The 25,818-nt window shown below is 44.3% G+C and overlaps 1 protein-coding gene across 8 annotated transcripts in view; it reads right to left on the bottom strand.

Moving 5' to 3' along the window:
• The window catches only part of DPY19L1 (dpy-19 like C-mannosyltransferase 1), a 105,757-nt gene extending 82,579 nt beyond the window's left edge, over nt 1-23,178 (bottom strand). For 4 of the 8 annotated variants that reach the window (XM_086692746.1, XM_086692751.1, XM_086692755.1 and 1 more), the window contains exon 1: nt 14,626-15,053. In XM_086692746.1, the coding sequence (XP_086548872.1) occupies nt 14,626-14,923 (298 nt within the window). In that variant the 5' untranslated portion in view covers nt 14,924-15,053. Of the gene's footprint in view, nt 1-7,384; nt 7,650-8,687; nt 9,047-14,625; nt 15,054-23,062 lie in introns of those variants that run through there. The other 4 variants (XM_086692767.1, XM_086692776.1, XM_086692766.1 and 1 more) reach the window with 4 other exon arrangements.
• Between the last annotated feature and the right edge of the window lie 2,640 nt (nt 23,179-25,818).

Genomic DNA, 25,818 nt, shown 5'->3' with positions numbered 1-25,818 from the left:
CACCCCTAAAGAGCTTTTCTTGCATTCTTGCCTACAGAAAAGATTATAAATGATTTTTCTCTAAATTTAGTCCAGTGATCATCAACCCTGTCTATATAGTCTTTTGGGAGTGTCACAAAATTGATAATCCCTTTTTTTCCATTTTAATACACATGCTATTTTTTTTTTTTTTTTTTGTCATTCTAAGGTACTGTGGTGAATTTAGCATGTTTTTTTTCTTTTAATCGGAACATTGAAAAACACCCGAACTTTCAAAAATCCAAGCCGATTCCATAAGAAGAAAAGTGTTCAAGGAAAGGTTTGCTTTGTAATCTAATTCAAAAGATTGCAATCCTATGGCTGAGAATTCTGAAAGGCTCTTATGTTTTGCTGGAAGCACTTAAATTACCAACACTCTGAAGCTAAATTGGACACTCCTTCCACTTTCTGATTAAAGAAATTCTGTACCAGATTATATGTCACATTATATCAATTTTCAGTTTCATGGGATTTGAGAGGCCTAGCCACTGAAAATTGTTCTTCTCCTGTTATTAGAATCTTGTTTAAACAAACTAGAATGTAACTCCCTGAGGGCAGAAACGATGTTTTACTGAGGTTTATACCACAGTACTTACAGGAAGCTGACCACATACTGGAGCACACAGCTCAAATGAAATGTTTGCTGAATTAATGGGTACAACTTGATATAATTAAAGGGGAAACGAAATCATCTAAATCATGTCCACATAATAAGGCTGAATGTACTCTGATTGATGGATACACACACATACACTTGTATGTAAGTAATAGATTTTTTTTTCCAAAAAGTGAGTCCCCACTTACTTAGTGCAAATTTGACACCCCCACCAGCCTCCCTCTACAACCAGTCAGGTGCCTAAGCTTTTAGTTCCCCTCTCACCTGCAGCACAGCAGCAGGCAGCAGGGGAGGACGAGTGCCCCCAGGTGAGCAGGCGAGGTCCCAGAAGTCCACCCCAGCTCAGTTCCCTTTGACCCCTCTCCTTCTAGCCACAGCTCCCCAAGGTGGCCTTTGTTCTTTTCCTCTGGATTGCTCCACACCAAGTCCAGTGTCTTGGGAAAACGGGGAGGGGACATCCCCTGTCCCCATCCCAATGCCTGGCCCACAGTGGTCAGCAGCAGCAGGGAGGGCAGGAGGAAAGGAAAAAGAAATGGGAGAAGGGGCTCTTCCATAGGTTCAGCTCAATCCTCCTTCAATGGCTCCTAAACCCTAATCCCTCTCTGCCCAGCACCCGGCCCCTGCCGGCCCTCACCTCCTCTCCCAGCCTCTTCCCTTCCCCCAAGTTGCCTCACCCCAGCAGATGACTCAGAAGTCCAGAACGCCTTTATGAATACACCCACCAACCCCCATCAGGATTGCTGCGAAGTAGAGCCCTGTGATCTGCATCTTTAAGATACTCAGCTGAGTCTTTTGCACTCTAATGCACAGTCCTTTCCTTTCCTTTTCCACCTCCTCAAGGTGTGAGAGCAAGAACCATGAAGCCAAGGTGGGCTGCCTCTGCCTTTGCTCTCCTGTGCTAACCTGCAGGAGGCTCTCCTGCAGCCAACAGATATTTCTGATCCTGAATATATTATCCCATCCACGTTACATTGTCCCTTACATGTGTACTACGTAACTAGCATTTGACTTAAAACTCAGAGCTACCTTCACAAACTGTCTCATTTGATTCTCACACAGCAGTGGGAGTATTTATTCCTATTTTACAAATGAAAAACTAGGCCTTCCAGAGGTCATTTTCCCCAAAGGCACATAGCTGATAAATGGCAAGAATCACCTGGAGCCAGGGGTTCTAATCCCAAACCTCCCTTTCTTCCCACTGGGAAGGAGCTGCCTCCTCTCCCATTTGTGGGCATTTGCTGACCTCATCTTGTAACAATATTTATATGGAAAAATGTATTCTAAGACCATAATGACTTGCAAAATTTAATACAATTTATTCCTAAATTGAGGTTAATCCATACTTAAAGCATTCTAAAGAGTTTTAGCCTCCCTAACCCTCAAGTGACAAATGACATAAAAAAAGGTTAAGGATGCTCCCCTTAAATCTATTGGACAAGGTTTCCAAATCAACCTTGACAAGTTCTATACTCAATCCTTACTAATCATTTCTTATTGTTCTCAAGGGTCTGTTCAGAGTTTAAGTTTCTTTCCAGAAGGTAAAGCCACCAGTAAATAGTCTGTCTCCTTGTTCCACATCAACAATCCATCCTGGAGAATGAAGTCAATTTCGAAATGTACAGGTTTAAGCATCTCATCCCCTTGTCTGAAAAGTCTCATAACTCCCAAAGCCTCAAACCATGGAGCCCACACTCCGGTCTGTTTTCACTTGATTCCCACCACATGCCTTTCATGCGCGCTGCACTGGGCAACAGTCCCCTAAAATACCAAGTGTTTCATGATGCTATGCTTTTGCTTCTGTCTGTAAACTCCTACTTTATCCTTCAAATCACAGGAATTCAAATGTGGCATTTTGTGAAGCTGATCCTGCCATCCTAGCTAAAATACCTTTATTACAGCACCTAAATAGCTAGTCATGCACACGCCAGTTTCCTCTGCTAGAATGGAAAGGCCTTGAAGCTGAGCTTGTGTTTAATTCCTCTTAATATCTACATGTCCTAGCATGACGCCTGGCACCTCACTGGGTTGAACTGTTAAATGACAATCACCATGTAAGAGAAATTAAAGAATGCACCCCATTAAATAAAAACCTAAATACCTAAAGACAATATCTAAGCATTCCAAACTGTTCAAAGGGTTCCCATTACATGAAGGCCTATATATTACAATAAAATTAATATATTGGAAGAAATCATATTTTCAATCTATAGTACCTATAATGAAACAGAGGCCAGTTTCTGTGTAATCAAGTAACAAGTGAAAAGACATTTTGTAGGATCCAGTTTAAGAAAGAGAAAACAGTTGTTATACCATAAGCTCAGCTCCTGCCTTCTTTCTAGCACCTAGATTTTTGAGAATTATAAGTGCTTTAAAGTCAACAAGTATCTAAATGCCTACTAGATGCACAACACATTTTCCTAGAAACCAACAACACTAAAGAAATATTATCTAACATCAGGGGCACCTGGGTGGCTCAGTGGGTCAAGCATCTGACTTCAGCTCAGGTCATGACCTTAATCTGTGAGTTCGAGCCCCCATGTCAGGCTCTGTGCTGACAGCTCAGAGCCTGGAGCCTACTTCAGATTCTATGTCTCCCTCTCTCTCTGCCCCCTCCCTGCTCGCACTCTGTCTCTCTCTCAAAATAAAATAAAGACATAAAAAAAATTTTTTTTAAGAAACATTATCCAACATCAAAAATAAAATATTTGAGAGATATGATTTAGGTACACACGCAATATAATGAGAGAACACATTAGGCACTCAACAAAGGGCACAAAGTCTACAAACTGTAAAAAAAAATCTGAGAAGGCAGATCAGTAATGACTTTCTCAGGGCAAGGTCTATCAAAGGGGGGTGGGAGGGAGGGACAGGGCTCAGGACATGAGTACAACTTAGGTAGGGATTTCTGGTGGACAGCCAGAAAAGAAGACAGCTACAGTAAAGCTGTAGGTGGACTGGGCTCGAACATGAAAAAGAAGTTCCATCACTGATACACAGTACAGAACACAAATTATAATGGCAATAACAAGACAATATTCACTGAGGGCCCACTCACTATATGTATAGTGTGTCAGGCTCTCAGAGCTCCACTGAACACCAGGAAAGGAGTTTGACAAAGCTTCTCAGCCAATGGGGCCTGGAGTGTTAAGGATGGCAGCACCAGAGTCCCGGGGGGCCAGTAACCTCTAGGTTTTGAAGAGAGCACTCACCCACCCCACGCCACACAAATATTATCATTTCCTACGTGTGCCATGACATGAAAAAGGTTGGAAAGCACTGAGCCACTAAAGAAAAGAAAGTTTCAGAGAATCTATCTTAATACAGTAATATAAAGTCACAGTGGTCTAAACCCTGGGATTGCATTAGAATCATCCCTGGCACTAAATAAAACTGGAGATACTTGAGTATTAATCCAGAACCCCTAAATCTGAAACTCTAGGGATTTTTTTTTTTTTTTTAATTCACAAGGGATTCTGATGTACAGTCAAGGCTAATTTATCACTGGCACAAAAATGACTGGAACAGAGTGTAGGTAGTTGTCCACAAAATGTAACCTGAGAAATGGTTCTCTGTATTCCAAGTGCCCTCCAGCAGTAATTGTACCACGTGAGAGCTCCCTAGAAATGCAGACTCTCAGGTCCCATCCCGGAATCCCGGGCTCCAAATCTACATTTTAACAAGATCCCTCAGATGACTTGTAAACACTTTTAAGGACAATGTGTCAACACTGACAGCACAGTGGAGTCACCTGGGAGGTTTGAATGTGCTAGGTTTGGCACTGGGGGTGATTCTAATACGCAACTAGGATTGAAAACATTAACCTAGGAGGGGCATGTTAAGATTACATTCTCAAAGACCCTAATTCAATCTCTCTCACTTGGGGGGCTTGGAAATCTACACTTTTAGCAATTTTTATTAGGAAAAGGCAAATATTAATTCAAATGATACTCTGATAAAAAAACTGTCAAAATCCTGATAGCAGAAAACAATGATTAAGAAAGGGAAAGAACTAAAATTGAAAATAAAATCCTTTTTTTTAACCTCTCTTGGCAAGAACGTCACTCCTAAAAAGAAAGAGTCCCTGGATTTTATATGACTTATAAGTTATTTAGTCTAAGTCTCATTTTTCCCAGATGTTAATAAGTGGTTTTTACTTGGTTATCTCTATTCCTCACACTTAGTGACCTCATATAGCCACAACAATTACCACTAATACATCGGACTTCACATTCTCCAAGTTGCTTCCCTGGTTATTTTCTGGTTTTGTTTTCATCTTCCTGCTCCCCAAACTAAAAGTCTTTGTAGGTTTGGTCCTTTTATTGTTTTCTTCTTTGAATGGAGAAAAAAAGGAATGCACTCAATGTATTAATAGAGATACTCAGTCTTAAGAACCAGGACCCCTTTAATATTCAGGCATGATTTGAAGACACTACTAGTAAGATCTAGAATTCAGTGATCTATGTGATGATGGCTGCAAGGCTGACTTTAGATCATTTGAATCTCCTACATATATTTGGCATTGAGCAAAACAGTACATTACAACAGGAAAAAATTAGGAGGCTCTCAATTACAATGACAATGTCTAACATCTGTTTATCAGTTGCAGATTACAAAACACTTTCACACATTAAGGGAAAAGAACCAGGAGTCCTTATGAGTCAAATATGGCTCTTATCTTCCCATGAGGTGCAAGGTCACATGACTGGGATGCACCAAGGCCTGGAGGAAAAGCCTGGATTTTGGGACTCTGGCCACTGATGTCCTTGTGACTGGAAGCTCAGGCATGAAAATGTTTAATAAGCACATTTAACCAAAAGAATGCATTCAAATGTGGGAGGAGATGCTTTAGAAATAATACAAAAATCAAGGACAAAGGCTTATTTTAAGGTGAATATATGAAAACAGAGCACAGAAAATATATATCACCATCCTCAAAGAGAATATAATTAGGCTATTCTAAACAGAGAAATATACAAAATAAATGTTCACATCTTTAAATATTTACATATATACATATATTAAAGAACAATTACCCAGCATATGGGCTTTTAAAGCAATCAATTCTAACTTCCTTTAAAAGTCTTATTCTCAGATAATATGAATACAAATATTTCTAACTCAGTTACCTACATTAACCATTTTCATAAAGTAACTTTCTCCTTATTGAAAAAAGGCATTTCAGTGTTTTAGGTAGCTAAATAAATACAGACCCAAAATAATACGCTAGCCCATTTAATGTGTCTGAGCAATCATAGAAAAACTGTTAAAACTTTAGTAAACCTAATGTGAAAAGTGTAGATGCTGCATCTCTTCATTAGAGGGGGAAAGAAAACCCACACGTGCACAATATAAACCCAGACCCATCACACAAAGCAAAAGATTTTAGCAAGTTTATTAATCAAGAAGCCATTCCAATATTTAGATTATAGATTCCATCCCCCAAACTGCAAACTGCCCTTGGATATCACAAAGTGTACTTTATTCTTTAAATGGTTAAGAAAACCACGATACCACTGATTACTATTTTACTGTTTTTATACTAATGCCAAACACCCAACCAACACAATAAAAAATAATCCACAATTTAATCATCTTCAAAAATAGTTAAGCACAAACAAAATGGAAACTAACAAGTTGACCATAAGGATAGAAGAGAGTGACTCCCCCAAATAAGCAGAAGCCAGCAAAGGAGTGTTCTTGCCAAAAGAGTTATCAGGTCATTTTCCCATTAATGTATCTTTGACAGCTGCCTTAAACTATAGATCTGAAACCTACAATTTGACAGATGTGCTTAACAAACCAAGAGACCTTAACTTCAATCTCAAACTTCCCCCTGTGAACTCACTAATGATGTCAGGCCATTCACCTGGCCTACTTTACTTTCTTCGCATGTAAAATTCCAGTAACCAACCTTTCAGTCTGGATTTCTTATGATATTTCCATGGAGATCAAAGAGGACAAAAGAATGAGAAATGAGGTCTTATTAAAAAAAACCCTTTAAATGTGGTGGAAAACAGTAGCACTGTGCCAGTTATATAAGTACTTTATGATGATTATTAAAATGTGGAGAGGGGCGCCTGGGTGGTTCAGTCAGGTAAGCATCTGACTTTGACTCAGGTCATGATCTCACTGTTCACGAGTTTGAGCTCCACATCAGGCTCTGTGCCGGCAGGTCAGAGCCTGAAGCCTGCTTAGGATTCTCTCTCTCTCTCTCTCTCTCTCTCTCTCTCTCTCTCTCCCCCTCCCTCCCTCCCTCCCTCCCTCCCTCCCCCACTTGTACTGTCTCTCCCTCTCAAAAATAAATACAACATTAAAAAAAATTTTTTTAATGTGGAGAAAAGATTCTGAGATTTGACAATAGCAGCACTGAAAAGCTGCATTACAAAAAACTAGTGATTACTGTTAGGAACTAATAGACAAATTCAACGCAGAGCAAAAGCATTTTGGGCAAATTTGAGTTGAGTTGTATAAAAATAATGACTAAAGCCTCACTCTTCTGAATTACAACAATCTCAAGTTAAAAAATTGTCAAAGTAATTGGCCAAGTAATTTACAAACTTTGTTTAAGATATAGTTGGCACTATTGTAAACTAGAAGATAAAATCACCCCATCCTTAGTACAATGAATCACACTGAACTCCTGTGATTTTGGTGACTAGGTTATTATGTTAACATTTGCTACAAGAAGTTAAAATTACAAAATGCTGTCCAAGCGTTGATCATGTGTAGTGACAGTAGTGAAAAACATACCTGACAATCGGTTACTCTGGAAAGGAAGTCAAACATGAAGGAATATGCCAGACAAACGTGAAGATATGCATCTGAGCTGTTAATTTAAATGTATTCAGGGAGGAAAAAGGACAATGCTGAGAAAATAAAAAGTAGTATGCAAACAAAAAAGAGAAAAGTTACAACAGTTGTAGATTTATGTACTCTACAAATCAATACTTCCACTTTTAAATTTATTCCTATTCAATGATTCTTGAATTGGGAAAGATCATCCATGAAGAATTGATCTTTCCTATGAAACTGCCTTTTACAGAATTAAACAGCAGCATAAAGGTCCTGACCTAGAAATAGATGTAATTTTTACTAACTCTGAGGACAAATACTCATTACAATGGTAACTAAAGAAAACTAGCAGACTCCTTCCTGGAAGAGTAATGTTCCGATGGTTTGGGTAAAGTACAATCCGATGGCAAAAGATAAACTAACGACACAAGAATTTAGAACTAAACATACAAAGTACGCAGCCTAAAGCTGGCCTGCTTAGAAACATGCACACAGGCTTATAGGTCTCTATGATAATGTAAGTATCTCATTAACATAAATTTTAAGACACATTAATACAGCCTAACAGGCTAAGCATATAAAACTTATAAAAATGGCCACAGTTCAAATTTATCAACATGCAAATATGCATATGTATATAATAAAATTGTATCTGCTTTCAGTAATGATGCCATACTATGGGCCAAGAATCAATCACATATTGGTAATGTCTCTTTATACTTACACAATCTAAACTCATCACATTTGTTAATTTGAGCACACACAAATATAACATAATCAGAACCCCTCCAATTGTGTATTTTAATAAAAAAAATATGTTTAAGTGATTATGACTGTTGTTTAGAGTTAACCAGAGTCTATTTCAGAAAGAAAAAACTGGTTTTAAACATTGAAGAAACCCTTTAAATCCCAAATTCCCATCTTATTCACTGGCTTTCTAAGGAAATGTACTGGCCCAACATCTATGTATTAACACATCCTTAGAGCTGATGCTCAGTTGTGGCTAAGCGTTTGCTTGACAGCCATCCCACCAAGATGGCCAGTGGTCCCTGTGCCTCACAGCTCCTCAGCTTTTCTCATCCTTTATGCCACCCTAATATGCTCTTTCCACTTCCTGTCCCCGTACCTCCACGCATGATCCCTCTCTGCTTTATTTCCCCTGAAGGAAGAAACAAGAAAGCTAACACTTAATTGAGCATTAAATGTTGCCATTTCTCTGAACAGAGTCCTGGGGCTTCATTTCTTCTTTCGCTATACTCACCCTGGAGAAGATGAAATACAGCAGAGCAGTTAAGAGCTCGAACTCTGAAGCCACATTGCCTGGATTCAAATCCTGAGCCTTCCACATTCTAGAGATGGTCTTGGGCAAGTTATTTAACAGCTGTGTGCCTCAGATCCCCTGTCTGATAAAACAGGTATGGCAATCACAGTGTCATGGTCAGGCCTGAGTTAGCAGTGAATTGAGTCTAAGATAAATGAGTTTATCTAAAGCACTTAGAACTATGTCTGGCACAGAGTAAACCCCATTTCAGTAAAAGGTGTTATTATTAATTCCCATTAATTTGGGAATTAACACCCATTTGCTGGTGATGTCCTATTTTGTTTCCATTCTGACATCTTCTCTTATGTCCCACTGCCTACTTGACATTTCTACTTGGACATCTCACAAATATTGCAACGGAAACACGTCCAGGATAGAATTCCAATCTTTTCCCTCAAACCCAGCCCCTCACCATGCCCCTAGTCTTCACGATCTCAGTGAATGCACCCTATATACCCAGTTACAGCAGCCAAAACTGAGAAATTATTCCTAGCCCTTCCCTTTTCCTCAATCCAAGCCCAATTCACCAGCAAACCCTCCCATTTCTCTCTCCAAAGCAGATCTCAAATCTATCCCCTTCATCATGACCAACAACTCTCTTGCCGGAGTCCTGCCAGAGCCTCCCCACTGGCTGCTCCCAGCTCTGCCCTTGTGCTCCACAGCCCGTTTTCCCAAGTGTAGATTTCCCAAAATAAAATTTAAGTCACGTTACTCTCCTGTTTAATACTCCTCAGTGGCTTCCCGTCATGCTAGGAATAAAACCCCAACTCCTTAAGGAGCTCTGGTTTGTGGCCTTCTCATGTTGAACAGGCTAAGCTCTGGCCTACCTCAGCACATGTCGTGTGCCATATCCACAATGCCCCTTCTTCTCCGGACAGTATGCATCTTCTCACCCGCAGGTCTTGCCTCTAAGGCCAACTCCCCCAAAATTTTTCTGACCCTAAAGTGGGTCTCTCCTGTTTTTTCTATCTTAGCCCTTTTTCTTTCCTCCACTGGACTTACTACAATGTACTATTATTCTTATTTGTTCCCGGCCCTTTTAGAATGGAGTTCCTTGGAGACAGGGGCTACATACAGCTTGTCTTGTCCTCCCTCTTATCCCCCAAAGCTAGCATCAGCTGTAGTAGGCATTCAGTAATTGGTAAATGTGAATAGAGCTGCTGTTACAGATATTATTTATTCTTTACCATAACCGTGTGGGGCATTTATCCTCATCTTATTTATTTTTTATTTTAAAGTGTATTCATTTTGAAAAAGCATGAGTTGGGGAGGGGCAGAGAGAGAGAGAATCCCACTGACGGTGTGGAGCCCAACACAGGGCTGGAACCCATGAACTGTGAGATCATGACCTGAGCCGAAGTTGGATACTTAACTGACAAAGCCACCCAGGCACCTCATATAATCCCCATTTTAAAGATGAAGCAAGCAAGAGTCAGAGATATTTGGGGATCTATAACTTTTAAGTGTAGAAACAAGACTCAAATGCAGGTCAGTATTGAGATGCCTGTGCTATTTCAAACACACCACACTGCCTCCTACCCAGTCCTATGGCTAACACCTAGCCTCAATCTTCTGCCTTCACCCACTTTCTTACCCCTTCTGCCCCTAAAAAGCCATATTTCTTTCCTATTATATGGGCTTTCACACTCCCATAAATTGTGGAGAATAAAAGCATTTTTGCTTCCCAAAGGACATTTGCCAATATATGGAGACATTTTGGTTGTCACAACGGGGGACGTGCTACTGACGTCGAATAGGTAGAGGCCAGGGATGCTGCTGAACATCCCACCATGCACAGGACAGCAGCCCCTCCCCACCCCCCAGCAAAGAATTATCCAACCCAACATGTCATCACGTTGTGTTTGAGAGGCCTTGCCAACACAGAACCAGCTTTCAGCAAGGGTGCGGTTGCCACTGATCCTAGGAACCAGGCAGGTATGTTAACGAACCAAGCAGGACAGATGAAAGGGGGAAAAAAGTAGTTTTCAGTATCTTTCTCTTCCATATTCAGGTTACAAATTTATTATGTTTTGTAAATGGCATCTTACCTTGCAGTCTTTCACCACAGGCATGCTCTATTTGCATGTTTAACATGTATATTCTTCACTTCCACAAAGGATAGCACCCCTTCCATTTCTCCTTGAAACACACAGCCCTCTCCAACTATGCTTTTTTCTTCCCTCTTCTGATAATAGACATGGGTACAAGAAACACATCACTCTTCTCTCAACTCTAATTAAAATAACAGCCATATCAGTTGATGAATGGCAACTCACAGCCCCAGTTTTGAGAAAACAATAGACTAGGAGAAACGTGGGCAAATTGGACTGTGTGTCCCCACCTAAAAGAGGGGAGGTGAGAACCACTTAGTACTAGGGAATTGCTGCCATGTAGGAATTACAGCCCCGTGATGCTAGACAAGCTGCTTCTACGGAGAGGCAGGACATCGGACTTAAAAATTACTGACATTTCCCTCCACCTCACCCCATCCCCAGATTTTGATTTAATTGGTCAGATGTGTGGCTTGGCTATTAGGATTTCTTGAAGCTTCCAGATGACTCTAGTCCAGTATTGCTAAGATTGAGAGCCACCAGTCTAGTCCAGGCTTCCCATTTTTACATGTGCTTACAAACTGAGGCTCGGAGAAGCTAAGTGCTTTGCTCAGGTACCCAACTAGTTTGAAATAGGTAAAAAAAATCAGAAAACAATTCTTCTAAGGCAATGTTTTCACTGTAGGTTTTTCTAGTGTTATACACTAGACCATAAAACTCAACAGTTTATAAATGGCATTGTTTTAAAAGGGACAGAATAGAAAATCAGAGTATGCAGTACATTACAGAAGTAAGATTGTTCACATGACACTTGTTTTAAAGCATATGCACATATTTGCTGGTCAGACTTCATTTGCCTATCTAAATCCATTCTCTTCCCTTCTCTGCCTAGTTCCCAGCCCTACAGAATGATTCAGTTGGGTCCCTTGCCCGAGGGGTTCCAGTTGGTCAGCCAGTGAGAGGCATGAGTGGGGAAAGTAGGTTGGAGAAGAGTATGGGGTCACTCCTCTTGGGGGGAGATCCTGCTCCCACATCACAGCTCTCCTTGGGTTCAGCTCCTGATGAAGTTCCCCATCCCCCATCAGGCCCAGACATGGTAGCACTTTCTCACTGCTGACAGCCTGGGTGTTTCGATGCCCTCTGTGGGTTCCACAAAACTGTTCACTTTTGAAAACAGTCCGTTTATTAAATCTGTTTCCTGCCAGGACACTGACAAACCTAAACAGAATAACAGACAGAAATGTGCATAAATGTACTGGGTTGCACTTTCAGAAGTGTGAGCAGGTTTAATGTAAATTGTATTGCCTACTGTGGGTTATGGTCAAAAACGATGGAGAAACACCATCATGGTTCTTCTTACTATAGCACTGTTGCCCCTGGCTGATATAGGGAGCTACTGGACTGATACTTCTAAAAACACACATTTGAAAAGTACTTCTTTTTATGACTGTTACCACTAAATAAATAGTAAATGATATCCAAAAAAGAAAAAGAAAAACACATGTTTGTTGAATAGATGTTTGCAACAGTGACTAACACTGCCCAACAGTGGAAAGGGCCCCCATGGTACATAGTGAGTCCATCAGTGCTTAGCATATATGGAGGAGATGCAAGAAACAGAACTGAGAATCTCCAGTCAGTTTCTAACTTTTAAAAATGTATGCTTCTATCAGGGAGGTTCAAGTTGTAAAATTTCTTCCCAAAACATAAATGAACCATTTTTGTCATAGCAAAATCCCATACTGTACAGTGTCAGCTCAATTCTCACTCATTCTGTGAAGGACAAGAAGGAAGGGAATGAAGAGGCTTTCAAAAATGTCTAAACTCTGCTCCTTCTTGCAGGATCCCAAGGAACAGGGCCAGAGGAAGAACCAAACAACCTACATCCCATTCTCCAGAATCACCTCTCAGGCTGTCCCGTGGCCTCTTTTAAGTGGTTAGCAGGGACAGAAAATCATCCAACCTCCATACATCTGATGACCAGTCCACCCAAAAATAAGGGGCCGCTCCTTCACTGTACCTCTTTTCAATGCCCAAAGGGGTAAGTCAGGTAAAGTGCCACACTGCTCTATTAATACAAAACTGTATTTAGGTAGAAACATGAAATATAATGCTCACGAAATCCAAATATAAGGTATCCAATAAAAGGAGATTCAAAGTAAATGCAATAACAAGAAAAGAAAATGGCAAGACATTATTCTATGGTTGTTACTGTAACCTCTGAAAAAGAAGTGGTGTCATTCCATATTTCACTACAAAGTGGTTTATGTTTATACTAGCCATTCGACAAAAATGCAACTTCATTCTGTCACCAGATCTCAAGTCAGTATTATGCATGTGCTTTTATGATAGCAACTAAAACTTGTTAAAGGCTTTAGACACAAAGTGCCTTCCCACATATTAGCCACCCCTTTTAGTTCTACTCCTCAGAGTAAGTAGGGCAGGTGATAATCCCACGTCACAGAGAAGGAAGGGCTCACAAAGGAAATAACTTGAAACTTAAACCAAACTTAACCACTCTGAACAGGATTTGGAGCCTGTTCTCATCCATTGTACCATGCTGCCTCCCCAAGGTGAACTTATCTAACCTGCATACTGGCAAGGTTTTTTTCAAGCTCCCTACTAAAAAGGGGAGAAATATACTGAAAATACTGATTTTTTCGAGGCTTGAATCTACAATATATAAAAGTACTCTAATAACAATATCAACCTGAGACCATTAAAACACACACACAAACACACACACACACACACACACACACACACACACACTCACACACACACACACGGTGATGACTCTGGTTTTTTATGATTGAGTGGCTTCTTCTGGTGGTGGATGTTATCTCAGGGGAAGCTGACTGTCGTGTCCTATTCCTTCACCTATATTGAAATCCAAATTCTTTTGGGTCACTAAGGGAATTTGAAAGGATAACAAAGAATAAATCACCAACAGTTAAATAATGCAGTAGCCAAAATCCATTAATGTATTATATAGGAAAGGCGGTGTTACAGCATTTCCCATTTACCAAGCACTGGTTTGGAAAAATTAGGCCCATTATCCAAACTGCTAATAATTTGCCTTATCAGAATGTCAATCAGGAAACAAAGAAAACCTGAAGTCTGTCCACAACCTGTGACTGTTTGAACTTTATTTGTTCAGCACATCGCTGCATATCACCCATTTGGTGCATGGTAGCGGGAACGGAGGGGAACCCTCCACACCAAACGTTCCCAGGTCAGCAGAGGATTAAGGCTCCAGTGCCCAAAACACAACACAACCTGGAAAGTGACGTGTTGCGGGGAATCACAAAGTGCCACCGGCGGTGTCTGCGGCCAAGAAGAAAAAAAGCACTCTAAAATTCAATTATAAGTTTAGCAACTTTCTAGGATAGGGAATGAGCTTCTACTTTGAGCAGCACGGAATCGCTTCCAACCCAAAGCAAACCATCCTCCGGGCAGGGGCCGAGATAACGGGAAGGCGGCCGGTCCGCGCCAATCAGCAGCGCCCAAGTCTCGTTAGCGCAGACCTGTCAGTTCGCAGCCAGGCCGGGCAGCTGTTGATCTCGGGGCCATTTTTTTTTTTTTTTTTTTTAAACAGAGACAGAGTGCGGACTGGAAGGGAGCGAGGAAGGCTGAGCAAGGAGGAGGGGGAGGGGAGGAGGAGGTGAGGACGTCCCAGGAAAAGTCGGAGAAGGCTGCAAACTGACGGGGACAGGGCGGCGGGGCTCCGCGGCGCGGAAGTGGGAGGGGAATACAGGGGAGGGGGAGAGGGGCCCGCGCCTCAAAGTTCCGCGTCCCGGCGGCGCCCGCGCTTTGGGGCTGCTCACCTAGCAGGAGCGTGGTCCAGGTCCGGCCGCGCCCCGCGCGCCGCAGGCCCAGCGCCCCACGCAGCCCGGCCGCCAGGCGCCCCCCGAGCCCGCCTCCGGCGGGCGGCGCGGCGGGCTCGGCGCGGGGCCCCTTCCTGCCCGCGGCGCCCTTGCGCCCGGGGGACCGGGGCGCGCGCTCGGGCCCGGGCTCCCCGGCGCCGGCGTCCGGCGCCCCCCTCAGCGGCGACTGAGAGGCGCGGGGCGGCTGGGGCGGCTTGGGGGCCGCCTCCCGGTGCTTGTTCCGCGCCTGCAGGACCATCTTGGCATAGTCGCTCCCGCTCGCTGCGCGCGCCCGAACGGCGGCCGGGGAACGGCGGGCTGGCGGGGCGGCACGGGCGCCGCTCACTCTCCGGCGGGCAGGCGGGCGGAGGGCGGGCCGTTCCCTCCCCGCGGGCCGGGAGGCGGGGAGAGCAGCAAGGCCGGGCGGCGGCTGCTTGCTTTGGCGGTGCGGCCGGGAGGCGGCGCCGGACTCGCGCTCCTGCCGCCGTTGCCGCCGCTCCGGTTGTCACGGCGACCGCGGAACGCCGGGGGGCGGGGGCGGGGACACCCTGAGAGCGGCCGCGGCCCCGCCCCCGCCGCCCCTCCGCCTCTCCGCGCCGGACGCGCGCTCCCGGCCGGCCAGCGCGCACGCGCGGACTTCCGGCGCGGAAGGGGAGCCGACCCCGCCGCGGCCCCGGGACCCCCGCCCTGCTGGTGGCCCGCGTCGGGCTCTGTTGGGGCGAGGGTGGTGCTCTCCTTCCGGGAGCAGCCGTTCCTCCCTCTGGGAGTGGTTGGGAAGAAGGAAGGGCCTTTTCGGGGCGGGAGCCTCTGGCGAAGTTTCGGACCCGATTAAGGGTGCGCGTGGAGCCCAAAGAAGCCCGCGTGGCCCAGGCGGCTGGTCGCGGGGGTGGGCTGGGCGGGGGAGGAGCGCTCGGGAACGACCAAGGGGGGCGCTGTGCACGCTCTCTGCAGGCGCGGTGGCCCCGCCGCTGGAAAGCGAGGGGATAAAAGTCAAGCTGCGGTTTCACACTGACTCCACAGTGTGTGGCTTCGCATCTGGGAATGCTGCCCAGTGCACCTCCCTCCGCCGATGCGACCAACGGTGCAACTCGACTTAAAATGGCAGCAAAGTATCTCAGGGGGAGTGATAAGCGTCGAGGCACGAGTGTGTGCCTGACGTTACAACCGTAAACTGAAAACCAGGGGGGGAGCCCAGGCTGGAAGGTGACAAAATTGAACGGCCCGAGAAGGAAAGATTATCAACAAGTATGTTCTGTTAGTTTCAAGTGCTGCAACCTTGTGACTTAGAGAAACTTTATTTGCTGATAAAAGACAAAACTTTAGTCAAGAACGTATTTTCTTTCACGTAGCAGCGGAATGCGGGAGTAAAGAAATTAAAACGAAGCAAAACCCAGTTATCCCTCCTCCTCCACCCCACCGCTCTCCTGAATTCTGTGCACAAAGCTCTACAGCTGTATGGTTAACTGGCAGGTCCCCTTCCTCGCGGTGTCCAGTGGGCTTGTTCCAAAAAGTTGTCCTTAAGTCCCAATTTTGTAAATCGTATCATATCATTTGTAAGTCATGTAAATCATATCATTTATCTCTATTGTAATTACAGAAGCTTCATGAGACTATGGATCCTCACCCTGAAGTTTCTCCACTGAGCGATGTCTTTATTAGGGAAGTTAATACATGCATACATTCACTGTTAGGCCTCTTTAAGAGACAATGAATTCTTTTGTAAGGGGAAAAAAACGTCATGCTAATTGATAATCCCTCATACTCTATATTTTGTGAATTAGGATTTTCAGCTGTTGTTTTTATTGGCGCAGGGAACAACTATTTTTAGGCACTAGTTTTCAAAAAACAAAAGGATAGGGAATGCTTGAATTCTAAAACAATGTGTCAGATGGATCCAGTGTTGCCCTCTTGGATTAATTTTTAAATCATTACCGATTAGATTAAAAGAAACCTAACTCAGGGGGCATGGGTGGCTCAGTTGATTGAGCATCTGACTTCAGCTGAGGTCATGATCTTATGGTTGGTGAGTTCAAGGCCCACATTGGGCTCCCTGCTGTCAGTGCAGAGCCTGCATTGGATCCTCTGTCTCCCCTCTCTCTGCCCTTCCCTTGCACTCTCTCAAAAAGGAAAGAAAGAAAGAAAGAAAGAAGAAAGAAAGAAAGAAAGAAAGAAAGAAAGAAAGAAAGAAAGAAGAGAGGGAGGGAGGGAGGAAGGAAGAAAGAAAGAAAAAAGAAAGGAAGAAAGAAGAGAGAGAGAGAGAAAGAAAGAAAGAGGGACCTAACTCAATGTCTGTTAAAGGTAATACAAATAATTCATTGACCGATTTTTGTTTAAATGATTGGAAAAACACATGGAATACGAGGTTCAGTATTTCAACTACTGGATTGCTTGTCTGTCTCCTCCTATACATGGGAGGCTGGATTCAGGAACTGTATCCCTTTAACTGGTACCATTTCACCAGAGAAAACACTTGTTGAATGAGTGAATGAATGAATGAATGAATGAGTAAATGAATGCAGGAAATGACATAATCAAATGATAATTCAAAACCTTGTGTTCTGTAGTGCACTTGAAAGTCACCTTGTTGCAGCCCTCTCCCACAGTCTCAACTTTCTAGAGGACAATCTTTTCTATTCAATTTCATATTGTCCCACAGAGCCTACCCAGAACCTGGCTATGGAAGTTTTTTTAATCGAAAGAGAGACACCTATATTTAAGGCACACCCAGTAGGTTTTTATAAACTCCACCAGTGCGGATGAGAGCTCTTCTTTGTTTGGAGACCAAGTAAAGAATCCCAGCAAGGGGCAGTATGGAGTATTGGGCAAAAAAACATGGTGACTTTACGCCCAGGTACCAGCCTTTGCTCTGACGTGTGCCAGCCCTGTGACCTTGGCCAATTTACTAGACCTTCTTCAGTTTTGGTTTCCTCATCCCTAAAATGGGAGTGATAAAAAATATCTACCCTTCAGGTTTGTAAAAATTAAATACAATGTATATAACTTACTTCCATCAGAGTAATTTCTCAAAAAAATGTTCAAATCAGTGGCCAGTATGTAAGGAGGATGGCAGGTCCTCTGTCCTCCCAGAGCCTAAGGCCGACAGTCTCCAATGGGTATGAAGATGCAGGGGAGAAGAGCACAGAAAAACAAGGACAGCTGTATGCTCTCTGGACCAGTCCTACACTGGGTGGGATTCAAGCTTCTCAACTATCTGAGAAGTTGACCTCCCCTGAGTTTTCCTGCTTCACACACATGCTTTACAAATGATGCCCATGGGTGGGTCATTAAGCCTGGATAAAATAATAGGCATCTCCTCTTGACCCTCTTCCCCCCCATCCCAAACTCCCCCCACCCCGAGAAGCATATTTCACATGAGATGGGTGGTGGAACAGAAACTAGAACAGTCATGGAAGATTAAATGCCAGATTTCATTGTGCATTTATCACTGTGACATTCACAAGAGCCGGCAATGCATTTTATTCATATCTGTATCTTTAGGCCAGTGCCTGCCACACAGTGGTGGATGCTTTAAAAAAAAAAAAAAAAGACAAACTGAAAGCTGCATTTTAAAAACTGTGTTGTGCACAGATGATCCAATGAATCAATTCAAGATTATAATGAATATGGATTAAGCATTATAGTTAGTAGCCACCTTTAATGTGCTTTTCAAGAGTTACAGATGCACCAGGAAGGTACTTCCTTATGTGACATTGTAGAAATACTGGGCCAAGGCAGACAGATTACAGACACAGAAACCCAACAGAACAACCACTCATTGGGTTTGGTCCCCAGGGTGCAAACCCAATCCTTTCCCTCACTAAAAGCTATGCTTTGGACGTTTGAAATAAAAACTTTTAATTAAAAAAAATTTTTTTTAACTTTGGGCACAGAGAGAGGAGGTTAAAGAGGGGAAGTGAGCATAAAATAATAAAGGAAGGCAAGTAAATGCGCCAAAATAAAGCTTAGCTACATTAAGCAACCAAGGAAACATTGTTAAATGGGTGATGAAAAGCAAAATTTGGTCAAGAGAAGACTATGTTAGGAACCAATTTCCTTGTTTCTCTACACTGGCATTTTATTTATTTATTTATTTTTTTCAACGTTTATTTATTTTTGGGACAGAGAGAGACCGAGCATGAACGGGGGAGGGGCAGAGAGAGAGAGAGACACAGAATCGGAAACAGCCTCCAGGCTCTGAGCCATCAGCCCAGAGCCTGACGCGGGGCTCGAACTCACGAACCGCAAGATCGTGACCTGGCTGAAGTCGGATGCTTAACCGACTGCACCACCCAGGCGCCCTACACTGGCATTTTAAAGACCCCATTTAACACTTTCAAATTTCGGGTGTCTAGGTGGCTCAGTTGGCTGAGCGTCCAACTTCGGCTCAGATCATATCTCACGGATCGTGGGTTCAAGCCCCAAGTTGGGCTCTGTGCTGACAGCTCCAGACTTGTAGACTGCTTCAGATTCTGTCTCTCTCTCTCTCTCTCTCTCTCTCTCTCTCTCTCTCTCCCTCTCTCTCTCTCTCTGCCCCACCCCTACTTGTACTCACTCTCGCTCTCTCTCAAAAATAAAAATAAATAAATAAAAACATTAAAACTTCCAAATTTCTTGCATTTCCTCCCACTCGCACTCCTGCCCACAGAATGAAGCAAAAGGAGAATCTTGACTGTGGCATCTATTTCTCATTTCCTTCGACTAGGTCACTTGATCCCTTTATTGGAGAAGTGTCTTGGGGGCAAGTTCTAGATTCTGGCAAGTTCTAGATTTCTCAGTAGTAGCTCCTGTCAAGAGAAGAAACTGCAAATCCCAGAACACTTCCCAAAAATTTAAAATGGGTGCCACAACGTAGATCTGTGTAACATTCAACTTCCAGCAAAGCTCCAACATTAACTTGTCACTGTGTTATAATGTATTCCTTTAGTCTCTGGTGAGAACAAATGTAAATTGCTACTTTATTGCTTTTTAAGTTTTATCTTCCGTCTCTCTGGTAGCTGACCTTGTAATTTAAACTGTTCATGCTCAAATGGGTGTTCCTGAGAAAGGCCTGGAGTGCATTATTAGTCCTAGTTATAGTGCATCACCAGGAGCCACTCCAGTGCAGAGGTCCGTGTTTCTCCAAGCTGCAGTCTCTGGCACTGAGGGCTCACTATGTCCCTAGTGCCTCAATAGACATTAGAGACATTAAAAATTCAGATACTAAGTCTCCATCCCCAAAGGGCTTGCAGCTTGGTCAGAGAGGCAGGGTAGGCTAGAACAAAGTATGGTTATGCAGGAAAGTATGTGATCCAGAGTGTAAGTACTGAAGGAGCTCTAAGGAGAGAAGACCGTGGCTGACATGATGGACGAGTTTGCAGATAGGAGATGAAACTTGGTCTAGGCCTTGTTCGAACAATGGACTTTGAACAGAAGGAAACATGGAAAAGGCATTACAGATGGGGAACAGCGTATTTCCGAAACCCTATGTGCCTGGTATATAGTGGGTGCTAGTATGAACATCTTAAATCCTTTTTGGAACGAGGAAGGGAAGAAACAGCTGATGTAAGTTTCAGGAATAAATAAATGGATTAAAGGATGAATCAATGAAGTAATGATTGAAGCATGACGTGCCCAGGGTGTCTCAACATGGCTCCTGGCTCTCAAAGCCCCACAAATCTATCTAGACCTGAGCAGGCTCCTGCTTGAGGGATGCCGAGTGACCCTCACACCCACGTGACCTGAGAAATACTGGGAGCCAGGGGCGCCTGGGTGGCTCAGTTGGTTAAGCGTCCAACTCTTGATTTTGTCCGCTCAGGTCACCATCTCACGGTTTGTGAGATGGAGCCCCACAACAGGCTCTGTGCTGACAGCACAGCTCGGGGCCTGCTTGGGATTCTCTCTCTCCCTCTCCCTCTGGCCCTCCTTGACTCGTTCTCTCTCTCTCTCTCTCTCTCTGTCTCTCTCTTTCTCTCTCTCCCTCTCTCTCTCAAAATAAATGAAAAAAAGAAAGAAAAGAAAAGAAATACTTGGAGCCAATGAATTCCACCCCCCGGCTCAGATTTGGGCCAGGACTCGCTTGCATCTGACTGGCCTCTGCTGACTCCCAGCCAGAAGCCTGAGCCCCTCACCTGCCCCCAGGCCCCCAGGTATGGATCAGGTAAGGAACTGACCGACCTACACATTGTACAGTCAGTCTCCTGTCTCCATTCTCCAGGGTAAGCACCTGGATGCCTTGCACAATTTTTCCTCTCACCCCTAAACTGTTGCCTCTACGCAACCTTACCTCGTGCTCCCTGAGACCACCAATCCATCTCTCACACACTCAGTTCTTCTCAGTAGCCTCCACCTCTCAGCTCTTTCCAGAGGCCCCCCTCTCCTGTGATAGGTTCATTCCCCCACAAGGCCACTCTGTCTCTCCCCAGAGCTCCTTTCTGCCACCTGGAGAGCTCCTCTGAATTCCAAGTCATCTTTGCCCTTCATCATTGTGTCCCGCACGGGCACTTCCTCGAGCCCTGGCCCCAGCCTGCTCAGTCTTCCCCAGTGCTCCGAGCGACCTCCACACCCATCTAACACCCAGCCTCCCAGCTCCCTGACATCCCTGTCTCCGGTGACCTGCACTCACACTCTGTGTCATCCACCCACTCTCATGGACTCACCCTGATCCTTGTCACCACCCCAACTGGCTTTGCCTCTGCATTTTATAATGCAAACAACCCCACTTCCAATGCCTCTGAGTCTCTTGATTATTCCATCCTGACAGGGCCCATTATTGCAGCTTTCTGTGCCAAGATCCCCACCTCTCCCCTGCATGGCCTTCCTCTCTCACCAACCTGGCAAAACGTCAGTGTCCGACTTCAGATCTGCACCTGTGCTGCTGTGAAACACTGGACAAATCCTACAACATGGAAGGAAGTAACCCCTGGGAACCCTTAGTTTCCATCAGCAGCTGAACCCTACGTGCTGCCTGAAATCCTTCCATGTTCCCCGATCCCATTCTCCAGAGCAGGGGTAGCAAATGTTCGCTGGTGCTATGGGCTGAATATTTGTGTCTTTACAAAATTCATGTGTTGAAATGTAATCCCCAGGGTGGTGGTGTTTGAAGGCGGGGGCCTTTGGGGGAGATTAGATCATGAAGATCATTGGGGCCCTCGGGATGGGATTAGTGCCCTTATCAAAGAGACTCAGAGAGTTCCTCCACCTCTTCCTTCTTATAAGGACACAGCAAAAAAGAAGGGCATCTATGAACCAGGAAAGATTCTCACCAAATCTGTCAGTGCCTCGATCTTGGACTTCCCTACTTCTGAACAATGAGATAGAAATTTCTGTTGTTTACAGCCCCCCCCCCCCCCCCCACGCTATGGTGCTCTATCATAGCAGCCTGAGTTAACTAAGACAAGTAGTTTCTCAAACCTGCTACCCTCATACCAATTCCCATACTCCCAGAAAATGATCTTTCCTCCTACACTACAGAGAAACTGGCCACTATCAGAAGGAGTTGTCTGCCTGTTCTCTCATGTACCCACAAACTCACCCAATATCCTCATTCCTTCCATCCTAAGGAGGATGGGGCTTTCCATACACAGCCAACCTCTCCTATCTTATGCCACCATCTTGGTGCCTCCCTCTGCCAACTACTGCTTGGGCACCTTTCCACTGTTTGGGCTGCCTTCAAATAGCCTTAGGCCTGCCCTATTTTAATTAGAACCTTCCTCCAAACCAACAACTCCTCAAGGCAATGGCCTTTTCCCTCTCCTTGCCTCATTCAGACACATTCTGGTAGAGTTCCTTAGATCTACTATTTCTGCTTCTTCATTTCCCACTCAAGCTCACAGAAGTCTGGCATTGCCTCCAACCCTCTGCAGAACTGCTCACCCAGAGATTGCTAATAACCTCCCTGTTGCTAGGTTCACATCTTGTCATCTGACCACACCCTTCCTTTGACTTCTCTGACCCACACACTTGGTTGTTGTGTCCCTTTGGCTGTTCTTTTCCAATCTCCCTTGAAAGCTCCTCTTGTTCCTAAATGTTGATGTCCCCGCGGGTTCAAAAAGGAGCTTCTCCCATTTTGACTCTGTATACATTCCCTGGGCATTCTCACTGCTGTCTCTTTGATGGGTATTTCTGTCTCCAGCCTTGATCTCCTCTCTGAGTCTCAGACCCGTATCCACAACTGAGCATTTGATGACACACTGACATGTCTTTTTGGCACCTTAACCCCCAAATCCAAACCTGCTTCTCTTCTAGTGTCCTAATCTCAGTAAATCCACCAGGACTCCCTCTATCCCCCTTTCCAGGGAGTCATTCTTATTTCTTCTCTCTTACTTTCTTCATCCCATCAATCACAGACACCTACTGATTCTGTCTCATAAATGTCTCCCAAATAAACTCCTTTCTTTCCATCCTTATGGCTATGACTCACCATTATTTTTCCCATGGCCTTCGGCAGCACCTCCTAACCGATCACTTTGCATCTTCTCTTTTGCCCATCCGTCTTCCAGATAACTGTTTCCAAAATGAGAATTTGATAATGTTGCTCCTTTAAAAAAAAAAAAAATCATTCATCCCTCCCGAATTCCTCCACATGATCTACTACACTGCCGTCATGTGCTGTCATGATCTGTGACATACTGTTCCCTCCCCCTGCTCTTTCTTCTCCAGCCTCGTCTCTGATGTCGCCCCAATACTCTGTGCCCTCAATTCCCCTGGACTTGCATGTGTGGTCTTCTCTTGAACTGCCCCACTTCTGCCTACCCTGCCCCTAACACTTCACTAGGACAGCTGAGTCATCCTTCATATCTCACTTAGAAATCCGTTCCTGTAGGAACTTTCCTCCCCCTTCCCCTGGGCTCTACAGCCAGTAACCAAGACTGTCTTCTGTCATACTACTTACCACACAGTCTATTTGCCTGTTTATTTGTCCAACTTCTCCGTCAGACTATAGGGTTCCTGGAAGGAAACCGCGTGGTAGGTCACGTGGCCCAGGAAGCAGACTCTGAGATGAAAATCTGCATGTGGGCAGTGTGTTGGGGGAGGGGGGTGCTCTCAAGAACAAAACCTGTAAGAGAGTGAGGAAGGTGCAATTGGGCAAAGAGAAATCGAGCCGCAATGTGGTTGCCACAGAGGCTTTGGCCAATCCAACAGGGAGCTCTGGAGCTAGGATGGCCCTTCAAAATCATCCCAAATTGTGGCAAGGGTCACAAGCCTTTGATATCACATCAACTGATTATTGGTGCTGGCTGCTTGCAAGGAGCAGGGGCAGAGATCTGAGCATGGCATCTCCAGGGAAAGTGCACATCCAAGAGCAGTTCCTAAAGAGGGACCCAAAGCCCTCAGCAACCTACACCCCTGGTTGCAGACCTGAAGGGAGGGTCTGGGCGGCACACGCCCAGCACCCAGGCCAACGCTGGGGGGTGTCTCGGGGCCTGACAGACCACGAGCACCTATTCAATATTTTGCTTCCATTTTGCATTTTTTTTTGAAAACGAATAAACATTTTTCTCAAATTCCTTTCTTATTAGTATTTAATAATCTGTACATTTGTAAGGGAGACATTCAGGAGAAGTATGCAGATTTTGCCTGTAGAAAAAAAGTGAAAAAAGCAATAGAGATACATTTTCACAAAGTTCATCCTTCATTCTTTTTTTTTTTTTTCTTGAGTCATATTTTGGAGAAATAGCTCTTGCATGTCCCTAATAATTCTTCTTTAGTAGTTTAAGAAGGATCTTGGAAACAGGTCTTGAAAATACTGCCAAAAAAAAGAAAAAAAGAAAAAAGTAAGGTAGATAACAATAGACCACGTACTATTTATAAAACTTAAAAGGTTACACAGATGTGTGATTCTGAGTACTGAGGGAGATGTCTTTGGTGTCACCTGACCCTTTTCTTGGAGTCTGAAGTTGGGGGAACAAGGTTGGGGAAATCTACAACTGCTCAGCAAATACCATAGGTCTGCCAGGTCTCATCTCGGGAGCTCTGGCAACATTAACCTTACCCGGAAGCCTTTAAGAAATGCCAGTGTCCAAACCTCACCCAAACCAATGAAGTCAGGAAAGGAATCATCTGTACCTCTTAGAAGCTCCCCAGGTGACTGCAAAACAGTAAGGCAGAGACCCACAACCTTAGGAGAAAAGGAAATGATCTTTATTCATATTCCTTGGTTATATGATAGACTTTTAGCATACAGTATATTAATTTATCTTATGTAGGGTCCATATAGTAAAAGGAAAAAACAATGAGGTAGCAAGGAATGTAGGATGTCACTCCTTTCAAATTCAAAAGTGGCTTTGACACATCAGAGACAGACCTTTGTCCATAGCACTCTCTATTTGAGTCTCTCTCTTGTGGCCTCTCCAACACTTCAATCAGGTCACAGATGCCAACTTAACCCACCGTGCACAAGTGCCCAGCATTGGTTGGAAAACAGTTTGGAGCTTCAGCCTGGAAGGCCAGGGATTTGCCTCCTAGACTCCTGTTCCTCCCCCTGGCCCGGATCCAGCTTTGCCACAGCTTGGAAAACCTGAGCAGGAATCTCCTCTTTCCCACGCTCCCCGGACTAGGCAGAAACAGAAAGAGCTGAAAAGGGATGGCTGTAGGGAAGGAGAAATGAATCAAGGTGCAAGTATGAGGAGCCCGCGAAGAGAGTCGTGAAATATCTCGGAGAACAGCAGCTTGTGCCAAATCTCGTTTTTCCTGGAGCTACCCAAGCCCAAGACGTATTTCTGGTGTTAGCCAAGGAAGAGGGCAATGGAATTTTAAGTATCTTGAAAACAAAAGAAATCCAGGTGGAGGCACCCTATGTATTTATGTGTGGGCATTATTCAACACAGTAATGATGTATTTGTTCTTTATGCCCAAAACAACTGGTAAAACATCAAGGAAAACCCTCAGAAAATACCCACAGAAATAAATAGTAACAGCTACTATAAAACCAGCCTTTACCAGGTCCTGGGCGCTGTTCTGTGTCTTTAATACACACTATTTAATACTCACAGCAACCAACAAGGTGCATATTCCCTCCAACTTACTAGAGGGAAAATACTGAGAGGCTGTGACTGGCTCAAGGTCAGACAGATAGTTAGGAGTAATGGGGCCACTCTGCCTGATCCTGAACTCTGTACTATCTTGTGGGTGGAGCATTCATGAAAGACAGACACCATGAGTTGTGAGCTAAAAATG

Source organism: Puma concolor, chromosome A2, assembly GCF_028749965.1.
Source record: "Puma concolor isolate L17-30 chromosome A2, mPumCon1.1.hap2, whole genome shotgun sequence".
Lineage (NCBI taxonomy): Eukaryota > Metazoa > Chordata > Mammalia > Carnivora > Felidae > Puma > Puma concolor.
The sequence above is the reverse complement of the archived record's forward strand: the minus strand, read 5'-3'. Positions and strand labels throughout refer to the sequence as shown.